Raw genomic sequence first — 16,715 nt, 5'->3', positions numbered from 1 at the left:
ATTATGTCACAGGCGCTGTAACTGGACTGGCATATACAAGTGGCATGTGTTTCAGTTCTGAATGAGTCGTTTCTTATGCAATGTCTATAACTTGTATTTCGAATATGTTACTGTTTTGTACTTGAGTTCGTTATGGTAAGTCACTTCTTGCCGTTGTCTTGAAACTGAGCAGCTTGTTTCATTTTTATGACTTTTAGTACCTGTGCTGTCAAGATTAGGGTCAGAAGCGGACCCAGATATTTAATGGGCTTGGCTACGCGGTCCAGTTTCGGGACATACGGTCTGCAGAGTAGGGTGCTAAGTGGCCGCGTGCCGACAGTTATGCTGTTAGCGTGTGCAGTATGCTCGCGCCCAGTAGCAGCTGAGGCGCGGCTGTCAGAGCACCCCGTCCATGCTGCAGTGGGAGCAAGCAGCTGGCATCACACCGAGGGCCGCGCGAGTACAGTGTTTCGGTAAGTTGCGCTTTCTGGCGGAATTAGCTTCTGTTCATGAGACAACACATTTCCTCTTCGCGCGGTTATTTACTGTTAAGACCTAGAATTTTTAGATGCAAAAATATGATGAAAAATGTCCAAGAAAGGTGCCACAAATTAGGAGCAATAGGAGCTACAGAAGGTGCCAAATGCAGAAGCAAAATAATACTATGGAAAGCACACGCAGAGTGAATTAGAGTTCTACCGAGAAAATGTCAGTGGTCATTCAGCGAGAAGTTTGGTACAAGCGACTCGTCGTCCTCAGTATTTGGTTACGGAGTAATAATGTACGGGGGTCTTTGAATAAGTAATCACCCATATTTTTTTCTCAGAACATATTTATTGTTAAGAGTCAGAATTTGGTGACAATATACATGAACATGTCTTGTCTAAACCGGCCGGTGTGGCCGTGAGATTCTAGGCGCTGCAGTCTGGAACCGCGTGACCGCTGCGGTCGCAGGTTCGAATCCTGCCTCGGGCATGGATGTGTGTGATGTCCTTAGGTTAGTTAGGTTTAAGTAGTTCTAAGTTCTAGGGGACTGATGGCCTAAGATGTTAAGTCCCATAGTACTCAGAGCCATTTTGTACTACGTTTGTCCCGCACACGTAGAGTCCATAACGTAAACAACGACGCGTTGGCACCTGCCGCAACGTGACTGAAATGCAAAACGAGTACAATTTTTCTGTTAAAAAATTTATCACGGTTGACGACGTAAAAGACATTCAAACCAATATGAAGCGCGTGTTGCCAACATACAAAAGTTAAACTTTTCTGACGTTCCACATGGTATGTATGAATAATCTGTGCACTGTACTCAAATAAGGAGAGACTATGCCGAACACCCCAAGCATTAAAAATCGACATTTAACGTCCCTCCATTTTTTTATTAATTCAGTATCGAAATTTTTTGGACTGTCGTGGGGGGGGGGGGGGGTTGACTTCTAAGATAACCTTTAAGCAGCGCGCACGAGATCAATATTATTAACACAATAATATTGAGGAAATATATTGCACACAAGTGCGAGGCCAAGAACAGCAGCATAAATTGAGCAATATTTATGGGTGGGAAGCAACAGTTAGAACTCTGCCTTCATAAAGAACATGGTGGCACCCGATGATGTGGAACTCGTACGTATTCTATCTGATTTGTTTGTCTTTCAAAACAAAAGCAGAAGCTATGCAGAACTGGCGAAACAAGTCTGAAAAGCTGCCAGTGAATATCTCAATGGACCAGGGTTCATTCACGGTCAAAAAATGGCTCTGAGCACTAAGGGACTTAACATCTTAGGTCATCAGTCCCCTAGACTTAGAACTACTTAAACCTAATTAACCTGAGGACATCACGCACATCAATGCCCGAGGCCGGATTCGAACCTCCGACCGTAGTAGCTACACGGTTCCGGACTGAAGCGCCTAGAACCTCTCGGCCACCGCAGCCGGCTCCATTCACGGTCACATAGATTCGTAAACAACAACAACTTATTATAAGTTAAAAAAGTTAATTGTGAAAGTTATCATGTAAATATGCTCTTTTCTATGCATTCTTTACTGTAAGAACTACTGCGAAAGAAGGAAAAAATATTTATTGAATATTGATTGATAGCTTACATGATCGTGTGTCTTTGCTGTGACAACTATTGCAAGAAAATATGAACATGTACGCTCACTGGATAGCTGACGTAATCTTGTTCGTCAACTCTTACAATTATTCTACAAATTAAATGTGCTATCACTAGACCATGATCTTCAGTTTCCTCTATTCGTGTGGAAAACGGATATCTGGCGTTTCCTTATTAACCAGGAATTTCATTTTTCAAAATGCTGCATTGTGCTTTCATAAGCATCTTCCAGCCCTTTTCCTGACCTTGTGCCTTTCACTTTCTTTTCTGTTCTTTACAGAAATTCTTTCAGAGCGAACTGAATTTCTTCCAGTCTCTGCAGAAATTGTATTGTATTGCGCAGTACCACCCTTACACGGTACAATACATTCGTAGTATACTGAACCAGCGTCAGTATTTTTAAAACCTACATTCGTTTTCAATATATTGCGCAGACCGTCAATACCGTTATCAGTCCGTAAATACACTACTGGCCATTAAAATTGCTACACCACGAAGATGACGTGCTACAGACGCGAAATTTAACCGACAGGAAGAAGATGCTGTGATATGCAAATGATTGGCTTTTCAGAACGTTCACCAAGGTTGGCGCCGGTGGCAACACCTATAACGTGCTGACATGATGAAAGTTTCCAACCGATTTCTCACACACAAACAGCAGTTGACCGGCGTTGCCTGGTGAAACGTTGTTGCCATGCCTCATGTAAGGAGAAGAAATGCGTATCATCACGTTTCCGACTTTGATAAAGGTCGGATTGTAGCCTATCGCGATTGTGGTTTATGGTATCGCGACAGTGCTGCTCGCGTTGGTCGAGATCCAATGACTTTTAGCAGAATACGGAATAGGTGGGTTCAGAAGGGTAACACGGAACGCCGTGCTGGATCCCAACGGCCTCGTATCACTAGCAGTGGAGATGACAGGCATTTTATCCGCATGGCTGTAATGGATCGTGCATCCATGTCTCGATCCTTGAGTCAACAGATGGGAACGTTTGCAAGACAACAACCATCTGCACGAACAGTTCGACGATGTTTTCAGCAGCATGGACTATCAACTCGGAGAACATGGCTGCGGTTACCCTTGACGCTGCAGGAGCGCCTGCGATGGTGTACTCAACGACGAACCTGGGTGCACGAATGGCAAAACGTCATTTTTTCTGATGAATCCAGGTTCTGTTTACAGCATCATGATGGTCGCATCCGTGTTTGGCGACATCACGGTGAACGCACATTGGAAGCGTGTATTCGTCATCGCCATACTGGCGTATCACCCGGCATGATGATAGGGGGTGCCATCGGTCACCTCTTGTTCGCATTGACGGCACCTTGAACAGTGGACGTTACATTTCAGACGTGTTACGACCCGTGGCTCTACCCTTTATTCGAGCCCTGCGAAACGCTACATTTTAGCAGGATAATGCACGACCGCATGTTGCAGGTCCTGTACGGGCCTTTCTGGATACAGAAAATGATCGACTGCTGCCGTGGCCAGCCCATTCTACAGATCTCTCACCAATTGAAAACGTCTGGTCAATGGCGGCCGAGCAACTGGCTCGTCACAATACGCCAGTCACTACTCTTGATGAACTGTGATATCGTGTTGAAGCTGCATGGGCAGCTGTACCTTTACACGCCTTCCAAGCTCTGTTTGACTCAATGCCCAGGCGTATCGAGGCCTTTATTGCGGCCAGAGGTGGTTGTTGTGGGTACTGATTTCTCAGGATCTATGCACCCAAATTGCGTGAAAATGTAATCACATGTCAGTTCTAGTATAATATATTTGTCCAATGAACACCCGTTTATCATCTGCATTTCTTCTTGGTGTAGCAATTTTAATGGCCGGTAGTGTATTATTCGGTAATAAATGCTGAGCGTGTGCCAGACCCATAGGGTATTAGCATTGTCTCGTGTGATCCTACATTTTTACTTGATTCAAAATGGTTTTCTCCAAGGTCTAAAAAAAGCTACACTCCTCCCGAACAGGCCATGAAGGCCCAATGGTACCGATCGGCCGCCGTGTCATCAAGCCATAGACGACAGTGGATGTGGAGGGGCATGTGGTTAGCACAACGCTCTCCCGGTCGTATATCAGTTTACGAGTTTCTCCGAGGTCGGCTTCTACCATTTTCTCCATTGTGTAATAAATCCTTGTCCAATGCGAAACTGTACTCCATTCGTAGTGACTCCAGTGTGGATGGGACATAGGAACCTAATATGTCCCAGTCGCAATGACACGCTCCTGCTAGTAATGTACTTATAGTCTGAAACCTGTCCAGGAAAGATGCGTGTGGTGGCTGTGGCGGCGGTGCTGGCGGCGGCGGCGGCGGCGGCGGCGGCGGCGGCGGCGTGTAGCGACTCCAGCCTCGGAGAACTGGCAGACCTGGAGTCGGCGAGCGACGGCGTGCGACACCAGATACTGTCGCGCCGGCGCCGCTACCTCGTGTACCCGGAAGGCAGCTCCCTGCAGGTAGGTCCCACAGCACGTGACTGTCCTACAAAGGCACCGTTCAGGCGCTGTGTTGAGCATCGTCGCCTAAAAGTATAGTGTATCTGTAAGCTTAAAGGCCAGCAATGCTTGTATCGCCAGTCTCAATAGTACAATGGTGTGCAAAACTTAAAGGACGGCAGTAACTTTCGCATGGTGTGTCACTGCCAAGTAAAGTAGCTCGATGGAACTTGGACCATGCATAGGAAGAACTGCTACAGTACCGCGAGGTGATCAGAGTCATGGAACACCGCCTCATATAACGTCATGCCTCCTTGTGGCCGGTGTAGTGCAGCATCTCGACGTGGCATGGACTCAACAAGTCGTTGGGAGTACCCTGCATAGATACTGAGCCATGGCGCATCTACAGCCGTCCATAACTTCGAAACTGTCATCGGTGCATGATTTTGTGCACGAACTGACATCTCGATTATCTCGATCTGGGTCAATAAATCATTCGGTTCAACTGTCCGGAATGATTTTCAAAGTAATCGTGGACAATTGTGGGCCGGTGAAATGGCGCACTGTCATCCATAAAAACTCCATCGTTCTTTGAGAACATGAACACCATGACTGGCTGCAAATGGTCTCCAAGTGGCCGAACGTGACCGAAGACCCAGTCCATTCCATGTAAACACACTCCACACCAGCAAGGAACCACCACCAGCCCGCACAGCGCCTTGTTGGCAACCTGCGTCCACGGTTTCGTGGAGTCTGTGCCACACTCTAACCCTACCCCCAGCTCGTACCAACTGAAACTGGGACTCATCTGACCAGGCCACGGTTTTCCAGTCGTCTAGGGTCCAACCGTCGTGGTCACGAGTGCAGGATAGGTGCTGCAAGAGATGTCGTGTTGTTAGGAAAGGCACTCACTCCCGTCTGTTGTCTGCTGCCGTAGCCTATTAACACCGAATTTGGCATCACTGCCCTAACGGGTACGTTCGTCGTACGTCCCACATTGATTTCCGCCGTTATTTCACGGAGTGTTGCTTGTCTGTTAGCACTGACAACTCTACGCGAGCGCTTTTTCTCTAGGTCGGCAAGTCAAGGCCGTCGGACACTGGGTTGTCCGAGGCGAGAGGTAATGCCTGAAATGTAGTGTTCTCGGCACACTCCTGACACTGTGGATCACATAATTTTGAATTCCCTGACGATTTCCGAAATGGAATGTCCCAAGCGTCAAGCTCCAAGTACCATTCCGCCTTCAAAGTCAGTTAATTCCCGTCGTGCTGCCACAATCAAGTCGGAAAACATTTTCACACGCATCACCTGAGTACAAACGACAGCTCTGCCAACGCACTATTGTTTTATACTTTGTGTATGCGAAACTACCGCCATCGGTATTTGTCCATATCGCTTTGTCGTGACTTTTGTCACCTCAGTGTACAGTACAGTACGGGAGTTAACTGAAGGCGTCCACAATGAGATGGACAGAAATGACACTGTCATTGGAAGACATCTACTGTACCGAAACTTTCCCCAGCACGAGTGCTGCTCCCATTTCAGTTTACAGACAGACTACACTTCCTCAATATTTGCTCTCCAGTTCTCTGATGAGAGTCCACAGCTCGTGGTCTCGCGGTAGCGTTCCCGCTTCCCGAGCACGGGGTCTCGGGTTCGATTCCCGGAGGGGTCAGGGATTTTCATCTGCCCCGAGATGACTGAATATTATTGTGTCGTCATCGTTCATCCCCATTACAGCCGGAGGAACGCAATGGCAAACCACCTCCCCTAGGATCTTGCCTAGTACGGCGGTTCGGGTATCTCACATCGTCCCCTATGCTGTGTCATCATCATCTCTGGTGAGAGCAGACAAATTATCTTCACTGAACTCGTGTTTATGTAGTGGTGTTATTTTCTGAGTGAGTATTTATTTGTAGTTGTTAAATGTGCTATTATGTAAAAAACTCAACAGCTGAAGCTGTCAACTGCCTACCACATTGAAGAGTCTGCCCCACGTGTAACATGCTGCCACTGTGTATTCGACAATGTCAATTGTTTTGTCTCCACTATCAAAGGCTGGAAAACGTTTCGTAGCATGAGGGTATCAAATGTATCATCTCAGCCTCATATCTCCCAACATCTGAAGAGGCCAAAAATGGCTCCTTGTGTAGCACGGCTCATAATGATCCTCTGGACTTTATAAAAGACTATACATGGTTCTTAATAGGGTAAGCGATCATCACTGACAGCTATGCATGTTCTGCGAAGTGCTTCCACGCTGGCCACGAGATTAAGAAGGGGTTCTTGTCTCCACCACCGTGGTTGACAACTGCTTGGCCGTCGTTCGTCCAGAAGGACGCACTGCAGTACTTTTCCCCAACTCCCCAACACATCCCACACGCCCTGGTCGGGTTTTAAGTCGAGCGAACTGATGAGTCAGTTCTTTTGTCGGATATAGTCTCTTTCCAAGAGCTCCCCGATTTGCATTGTTCAATGCTGTCGCGGATTCTCATCCATAAAAGTGAATTCAGAGCCCAATGCGTTCCTGAAGAGACACACATGTCGACAGGTGTGTGTCTAGTATTCACATGTCTGGAGTTCAGTAAGTCCATCCAACATTATACTTCCCCACACCAGGAGCACGTAAACGACAATGTTCCTGGTTGCATTACGTGTTCGCATCGTTCGCTAAATGAGGGTACGTCCAACACTGTTGAGCACCATTGTTTCACAAATCCATCAAGGTGGAACCATGTCTCGTCAAACAAAACCAATCTCCGGGTTCTTTCTCATATAGCATCAGAAACGAGATGAAACTCCGACGGAATGCAACACGTTTTCCACTATCTTCGATTGCAACATATGAATAGCAGCATTCTGTAGGGATGTCCCTTTAACTGCTTATTTACCAGTGGTTACTGGGAGAAACAATCTTTTTTAGGTAGACTACCTAGCTTGTCAGTGATGTGATAGCGGAATCCTGAGTTTTACTGGCAGATACTGAACTCTTGCGACTATCATGAGTATACAGTTTTGAATACCTCAAATTTCCTAATTTGTAGCCTACCTGTGTGACTCGTGCCTTTTGCGTGCTCTTCTGACTGGAAGATATACTTTATTCGTGATTACACAGTTCAGAGAACTGCAGTTTTTGTTGACGGTAAGTATTTATATGTCTTTAAAAAACGTGTAGTTTCAGACTGCAACCACTGGTCAGTGGCAATGAACGTGAAACGGTGGCACCATATAACGTGGAATTTTCGTGATCTGGTTATTGTCAGTGTCACAATACTGAACAGAATTATTGACAGAGAAGATAAAATCAGTTTGAGGATCACTAACGCTAGTACTGGAGGACTTGTGAAGACATAGGTACATTCCCAACGATAAAATAAAATAAAGTAGTACGCATCAGCTGCTATAAACTAGACGTTACATAAGCTAAACAGATAAATCAGCCTGCACATATGCCTCTGAGGAAGTATCAAAAAGTATGCATTATCTAGTACAGGGAGATACTCTCATCGTATAAATGTACCAGAGATGTAGTACTGGGCTCTGCATGAGTAATAATAACTTTTTTGCATAGTACAAGATGAAACAGTTCTAGTTTTACTAGTCGTTTCCGTGCGAAACTACATACACTAAAAATACTGCAGAATAACTGTTTACTGAAACTGCTTGTACTTACGTTAATTTGGCATCTACTAGATTGTAGTAGTGTTAAGAAAATAATAATACTAGAAATGGTTTGTTGCTGATAAGGAAAGGGTTAAGCAGTTGTGCAGTGTGCTATGGACATTACCGAATTAGGAACCAGACTAGCTGGATACATGTATCACAGAATTTGTGGACTTTAAAGAGTACGCAGCTTGCACATTGAACATTTTGGCCGAACACTTTTGAATCGCTCTGCGACTTTTCCTGGCTTCTAGAACTCGTGCGAATCCTAGCACTATGGTTGATACTAATCACCGAACAGGGGGCCCTCATAGTGATGCCATTCATTCCTGATCCAAACCACTCGTAAGACGTTGGTTAGGACAAGTGAATTGCGTGTATGAGGCGTACAGTGTCGTACAGTTGTTGCGTTCCTCTCCCCTGCAGCTGGTCTACTGTCTGACGGTGCCCACGATCGTCCCGGTGCCCTTCTTCAAGTTTGGGTGGACGCTCGGCCTGGCGTGGGAGCTGCCCAGCGACGGCAAGCAGATCGTGGAGTACAAGAAGAAGCTCCGCCAGGCGCTCCGCAAGCCCACGACCGAGCCGCCGCCCCCTCCACCGCCGGACCACCACGACCACGACCACCACGGGGACGGGTATCCGGGCTTCGACGAGTATAGCCACCACTTCGGCTACGACCACATGCACCAGGGCGAGGTGCTGATGCACCGCAGAGACCGTAGGACGCTGTACGCCAAGGCAGAAGGCGCTTTCAGCAGGTAGGTGCTGGTCCGTACTTGGAGAATACTCGCGTTTCACATGAGGCACCTTGGCAAAATTTACCTGTCACTGCAGGCGACGGAGCTACGTAGAACTCCGACTGTACCTTCGAGCTTTCACATTAGTTTTTGGAACTACACTTGAGCATCTTTTAATTTCTGTAAAAAACTGGGCGCTCAATGGTCAGTCACTTATGTACACCGAGCGAAGTGGTGCAGTGGTTAGCACACTGGACTCGAGTTCCGGAGGGCGACCATTCAAACCCACGTCCGGCCATCCTGATTTAGGTTTCCGTGGTTGCTCTAAATAGTTTAAGGCAAATGCAGGGATGGTCCCTTTGAAAGGCACGGCCGACTTCATTCCTCATCCCTGCCTAACCCTATTGGACCGATGACCTTCCCCTCCCACAAACCAGCCAACCAACTTCTCCACACATCACATGAATACTGTCGTGTATCTTTCTCCTCCTTCTCCTACAACGAATGGCTTAACCATCCCCTAAGCGATGTTTCATGAACAGATTTTTCACTCAGATGAGGCTAGGCACGTGCTGTTTAAGCTTTCTGACAGCTAAAAGCTGTTTCTCAGACCAGTATTAAAACTGGACTCTTAGATGGGAATCATACCACACTTCACAGACCGACTAAGGTCTTGGATTTGCCAGCCGCTATCCTACCATGACGCATGTGCAGAGCCCATTCAAATTGTAAACAAGCGGTTCAAATCCGGGTCGCGTGAGAAAGTTTTCATCACTAATATTTAGCTGGCACTGAGTGAAGCGATTGTACAGTAAAATTCCTGATCGACAGACTTCACGTTAATACCATGGACTAAATTCCAAAACTGTGTGCAGTGTCTCGTTCAGTGAAAGTATTGGCGCTTCACTGTTCTGTCTGCCAGATGGAGGCCCTAAGCTTGAGGACCGTGTTTGTGCTACTCGACTGGAGCTGAGTATGTGCTGGCATTGGATTTTGTCCCCTCCCCCCACTCCCCTCTATGCATCCTCCATGGCAACACAACACTGCAACTGCACAAAATCTCATCACGGTCTCCCAAACAACGCAGATACTTCCACACAACACAGACACTTCACGATAGATCGCTGGATGGCAACACAAAACCGTCACCACTAGGCCCTTGGCCATACCCGTAATTCGGGATTCCTGTATCTGCCCACCCTCTACCCCTTCCTAACTCATTCTCTAAATTGTCTACATGTAGCTACATGAAACAACTTTTACTGGTGCTTATGAAACTTTTGTCCATTTGATAACGTCCTTGTAACAATTATTGTGTGAAAATGTTCACTGATTCATTGTGGAACACGTAATGAAGTAGATTACCTACAGTAACTAGCGAATAATTTCCTAAGGCCACTAAAAACAGCCAGGATGGAAATCCATTTCAGGGTCTTCAAGGATAGGACCTACATCTCTCGACGTTATCTAGTTGCTGAGTACTGTTCTAAATGTGCAGAAATGCGTGCTTAATGTCTTCCATTCATGTGACCAAACTTTCAATTTACATTGGTGGTTATGAGCATTGCGGCCAACAAAGTATAGCCTGTCTGTAAACTTAAGGCCCAGCAGCGTTTGTATTGGTAGTTTCTTTTGTCCAGTGGTGTGCCAATCTTAAGGACGAAATTGACTTTCGCATGCGAAGTAACACAGGTCGATGCAAGTTGGAACTGCTAGAGCATAGTATAGTGTAGAAGGTAACTGAAAGAAACACGCAATGAGACAAACAGAAATAACAGTTTTATTCAGAGATAATAAGTAAGCTGAAGTCGTCACCATGTATGATGGTTCCTGGACATTACAGGAGATGGAACATGATTCCTAATAGGGTGTGTGATTACCACAGACAGCAATGCACTGTCCGCAACGTGTTACCATGCTAGCCACGGGCTGGTATAGGATCTCTTGTGGCACGGCGTTACGTTCGTCCACCAGTGCAGCTGATAACTGCTGTATGGTCACTGGTGCCTGTGGACGTGCTGTGATACGTCCCAACGCATATCAGACACTTCCGGTGGGATCTAAGTTGGGGGAATGGGCAGTCCATCCTCTCATTCCAAGATCTCCAGACGTGCGCTATTGGATGTGATTAGGCATTGTCATCGACAACAACAATGAAAAGATACACTTAGTGAAGGAGCAAAGTATCAGAATAACGTTGACCGGTGTGTTCAAACATTTCGACTTCAGTCCGCCAATGTAACTTTATGCCTCCGCACTCTGTAACACCTGGGCCACGAAAAACTATCACGTTCGACAGTGTCCCGGGACACATTACTTCTTCCCACCTCTCACCATATTATGGTACTTCCAGTATCACTACTCAGACCGAATCTGCTCTCTTCCGAGGAAAGGACGCGGTCCCACTGCTCGCTGGTCCAGAAGCTCTGTTCGTGGTACCATGGCAAACAGTGCCTCCGATGTGCGGGTGTCAGCTGAACGCACCATACAGGTCGTCTGGCGAAGATGCCACCACCTGCATTCACTGCCAAGCGCGTTAAGGGTTTGTAACTGCACTCGCTGTTTGACAGTTGTTCCTTCTCGCCTGTTGGCCAATGAAGCGGTCGCCTGTTGGTCTAGTTGACCATGGTCGGCAACCTCCTCTCCTTCGGGCAGCACTGCCTGTGGTTCGGAACGCTCCCCATGCACGTGAAACAATGCTGTGAGCAGTGCCAAACTCCTGGGCTACACTCGTCACACTTCGTCCTCCTCCCAGTTTTCCGATGATTCTTTTCAATGCGTAGTCATCCAAATATTGTCTCCGGGCTACGTTATAATGAAGAACGCCACCACAGAACGTCGTAGCTCCTTGCAAGTTGACACACACTTGTCTTCTTCCGTTCCTAAACCTGCCTTGTGCAGCGGGGCCAGGTCCATTTGGCACTATACTCATACTGACCTCACATTGTGTGTCGTCAAGCTATCTGTACACGGCTAGAAGGCTTCTGGCAACATGCTCCCGCTCTTTCATCAATTTCGACAGCGTTATTAGTATGTCATATTACTTTATCTACCTCTTCGTTGAGATTTGGAGGGCAGTGTACTTTTCGTTGAGATTTGGAGAGCAGTGTACTACAAACGAAAGTAGTGCACTTTGATTTTACGAGTGTGGGAGCTCTATATGAAGGACATGAAAACTGATAGAAACGTTCCACCATTGCACAACATCTTTAACTAAAAGCTGCACGATCTGCAAATATTTTTTTCATGAAACATTCATTGTATCGTTTTTATTTCTTTTTCTTTTTTTTTTTTTACTTTTCAATACTTTTTAAAGTATGTATGTAGAACTATAAAGGGATCCTAGCCAAGGCTCGACATGCGATACGTACTAAGAATAATGGAGATGTAACCCTTGTGCGCAATCTCTGGTTAAGCCACCTCACAAGGACAATTATAAATATAAAAATTATAGGGTCGCCACCAGCCCAAGCCCTTCCTAATAATTAAGAAAGACCGAACTGGAAATTATCAGTTCAATTAAATTAAGAATTTAATTACAAGAATGGAATTTTTTAAAGACACTAACAAGATGAACAGCATTGTATGTCGTATATCAATAAGCTTGTTTAATTAAGTCGATTTTTCCTCCCAGTTTTGTTCATCACAAGCAAGCAGATTAACTTAAAAAAAATCAGGGAATAGAAAATTAATTTGAAAACTGGCATCAATGAGAAAGATGAAGGACGCAGAGTTTATCTTTTACGTAGCACATTTATTTCATTACTGAATTTGATGTACATCCTATGAATACACATGACTGGTGCCTGAATGAAAAATTTTACTAAATAATTTGCCAAAAATGGTAGAATAGCGCAATTAAAAAAAGGAAAAACACAATCATTCAATCATTCCACCTACATACCCACGACAGAAACAGTTCAGAGAGATACCTATCACCATTATGCTCATGGACTAGCTTGGAAAGAGGTTTATCCGATTCGCAAGGTTTGTATAGTAGATATACGACATGGAATCCGCGCCTGCCGCTTACGAACGGCCGAACTTCAGCACGTGGTAAACTTGATTACGAGTAAACTGTTCAGAATTTAGACGTTAAACCAGGCACAAATGTAAGAAATTTTAATGGTGCAATAGCAGAATGATTTTGCCGTCACGATATAAAATTAACTCGGCAAGACAGAAACCCTCTCTAGGAGCTACGAACTGTACTCACCAACCGCTAGCTGCAAAGTGTCATTTCTCCACTGAGTTTCGCCTAACTACCGGTGCAACGGAAGCTACCAGAGGGGTAGGCTTTCGCCACCAACCTGACGGACAAACCAATCTCAGACTAAAAGGAGTAAACCTCTCTGTCCAGGTACTGGGATCCTAAGTTGGTCATCCTGTGCTACCCTCCAAACGAGGAGCAAACATCACCTGCTCCTAGGAGACGACAACCAACTCAGCGTCCCTCACAAAAGAAACCCGAAACCACTCGTAAAAACACTCATTCGGTCACATTCACGCACACATAGGGTAGGGTGAGGGGAAAAACGTAATAAATACAGGACATGATTTCCTATGGAACACAAAAAAATAAAAAAAATCATTCAATAAGCTTTACTTTGATTGCTCAGTCTTTCTGGGAGAGTTAATAAATTAAACTGCAATCAGGTGGTGGACAGAAGACGATGCACAGAATTCAGCGAGACAAGCGTCTATGAAACGACTCCACAGAGACGTTTCAACTTGTATTACCAAGAAGACTGAAGGAACGAGTGAAATCATGTGGTTCGTTCCTCTTAAAAAGCGTCTTGTTACCTGAGACATTTTGAACGTAATAACGCCATATGAAAATAGATTTTGCACTTTTTATCGACGCAGGCAACACTGAAAGACCATTATCGCGTGATATTACACATCAAAAGCTGCTCATGGCATATAAAAACCGTCTTTTTGTTTCTGCGTAAAATCCAAGTTCAGGTAACAAATACCTGAGAGGAGATCAAAACATTGAAGCTTCTAGTTGTGACCCAGAAAGTTGAATCAACCTCTTAAGTGGACGCTGGAATTCCAGTTGCATGCACTGACGTCATAATTTGTTATAAATGCTGCTTAGCCCACCAGTATTTGTTAATGGGTATCATACTAACTTTATTTGTATTAACACAGTTTTGCAGTATATTCGCTGATAAAGTAAGCAGGGAACGAACGAAAGAAAGATTATTCAACGTCCCGTCGACGTCGACATCGAGGTCATTAGAGACGCAGCATAAGCTCAGATTGGGGAAGGATGGGAAAGGAAGTCGGCGGTGCTCTTTCAAAGAAAACATCCGGCATTTGCCTTAAACGATGTGGAGCAATCACGGGAAATCTAAATGCGGATTACCGGACAGGGATCTGAACCACCGCACTTCCAAATGCAAGTCCAATGTACTGACAACTTTGCCACGTCTTCGCAAAACAAGCAGGTATCCGGTGATGGTATTTGGTTCTTAAGGCAATGTAGTGGCAGCAACATTCTAAATTTCGAACAATCATCATTGTGAAGTCATATACAAAAGAAACAATTGTGAAGAAATATTGTAAATATTGACAAAAATATTTATTCCTCACTAACTTTACATGGTCCAGTCCCATTAACGTGACCAACGACTGTGATCAACGTCAACGTGCAGTGACCACTCACAGGCAGCAGGTGGCACCAGTCGGGGAGACGCGGAAAACAGTGCAGCCGTTGTCGTAATGCAGAAACAGAGCGATTTATGCCGAATGGATGATCATTGGCTTTCGGAACGAGCTGTTAGTCTGCCACCGTACTTAAAGTATATCGTGTACGCTACCCAAAACCGGTGTCCAGGTGGTGCACCATGTGCTATAGACGATAGAAGTGAACGGCGGCTGTGAACATATGTAAGGGAGTACAGACGTGGGACTGTCTAGCAACTGACCTCGCAGATAAACCAAAAGGGCTACCAACAGTGTCTCCACAACGACCATTCAGCAAACGTTGCCGTGTTTGGACTCGCCAGCAGGCTCCTGGTTCATGCACCCATGCTCACTGGTGTTCATCGGCTACGAAAGCTGGAAACTGTACGCCAGTACGACAAGTCGAAGCCCATTGAATGGTGACAGGTGGTCTTTTAAGATAAATTACGCTTCATGCTCTATCGCACAGATGGCCATAGGCAACTGAAAGCAAGCACCCAGCAACGAGAGGGAGAGTTAAAATCTGTGGAATATTTTCTTGGCGTTCGCTGGCTAATCTCGTCATTTCGGAAGGCACAATGGATCAATGCTAGTATGCATCTATCCTTAGGGACCACGTTCATGCGTACATGCAGTTTGTTTCTCCTTGGCACGGTGGTTTCTACCAGCAGGACAATACGACGTGTCACACAGCTCGCAGGAGTACGTTTTTGATTCGAAGAACACGACGATGACTTTACTGTACTTCTCTCGCCACCATAATACTCAGATTTAAACCCAATAGAGAATCTGTAGTACCATCTCGATCGGGCTGTTCGCGTCATGGATCCTCAGCCGACCAACCTATCGCACTTATCCACAACACTGCAGTCAGAATGGCTCCACAGCCCTGTCAGCACCTTCCAGAACCTCACTGAGTCTCTCCAGGCACGTCTCGCGCTACGAAAGGTGGTTACTCAGGTTTTTGACGAGTGGTCACATTAAGGTGGGCAAGTGCGTTTACGAGAAGACAGTCGTTAAAAAATTCAAGCAGCATGCAGAATATAGCTGTAACATGGAAAGAATTATGTGCAAATAGACGAACAGTATTCATGAGTGCTTAGTATATGAACTGAAACAGAGAACATTTGTTAAATCTAATCTTGGGCTGTGTTATTCTTGTAGACGTTTTCAAGACGTTAGAATGACGTTGAAATCAATATTATTATATAGTTAGCGTGAAATATTGCGTAGGCATTTACATAAGATGTTTGAATCGTGTGTTACTTGGGGCTGAGTGGAAGATGGCTTGAAATTCACAATAAGTTTCGCAGTAATACCAATTAGTATACGACACTTTTCAGAAGCATTCTAGTAGTTGAACTGATGAACATCTTCCATAAATCATGCTACACTGTCTATTTCTTGTTCGCAAATACACACACACACACACACACACACACACACTATTTTCTGAAAATGCGACACATTGTTTTGGAAATAAATGACAAATAGTTCCAGTCACCTGGATCTGACAAAGGTCTTTTGGCAGTTTTCGTTGGTTATTTGGCATATACCAGAACTGATACTCTCCTCCCCTTTAATCGCATCCGTGATTCAGTTTGCTCCATTGTCAGCTCTCCTGGTAATCGGTTGAAAAGACCTGTGACTTTATAACGAACCAAATCTCAGAGAGATTGCTTTACTCCACGGAGTGGAGAATGAAAAGTAAAAGAACAATCAACTACATGTTGTTAAACGTTAAATCAACTGTTCTGTAGGACAAAATTGTGCCAATTACACCCCCCCCCCCCCCACACACACACACACACCAGCTCCGATAAAGGTTTTTGGGAGATTTTCACTGGTTAGAGAAATGTCTGAACCGGCTTTCCCCATCCTAAACATTTCCAATTGGAATTGCTCCACCACCAACTCGCTGGGATTTCGATGAAAACTGCTGAAAGTTCTACAATGCCCTGACCTGCCCCAGCCATTTGGAATAAAACATCAACAGTCATCTACACTTCCCCATTAAGTAGAGCTCGTGCAAGGTAACGTGGCCCCACAGCAGATACGCATTCTAGTCTTGGGCATTGGCTGTGT

General features: G+C 45.4%; 1 protein-coding gene across 1 annotated transcript in view; it reads left to right on the top strand.

Annotated features, from left to right (window-relative positions):
• Positions 1-4,374: 4,374 nt before the first annotated feature.
• Positions 4,375-16,715, top strand: part of LOC126413230 (uncharacterized) — a 51,149-nt gene continuing 38,808 nt past the window's right edge. Inside the window, exons 1-2 of the mRNA XM_050083128.1 lie at positions 4,375-4,560; positions 8,629-8,786. Of these exons, the coding sequence (XP_049939085.1) occupies positions 4,375-4,560; positions 8,629-8,786 (344 nt within the window). The remainder of the gene's footprint in view (positions 4,561-8,628; positions 8,787-16,715) is intronic.

This window comes from Schistocerca serialis, chromosome 7, assembly GCF_023864345.2.
Source record: "Schistocerca serialis cubense isolate TAMUIC-IGC-003099 chromosome 7, iqSchSeri2.2, whole genome shotgun sequence".
NCBI lineage: Eukaryota > Metazoa > Arthropoda > Insecta > Orthoptera > Acrididae > Schistocerca > Schistocerca serialis.
The sequence above is the reverse complement of the archived record's forward strand: the minus strand, read 5'-3'. Positions and strand labels throughout refer to the sequence as shown.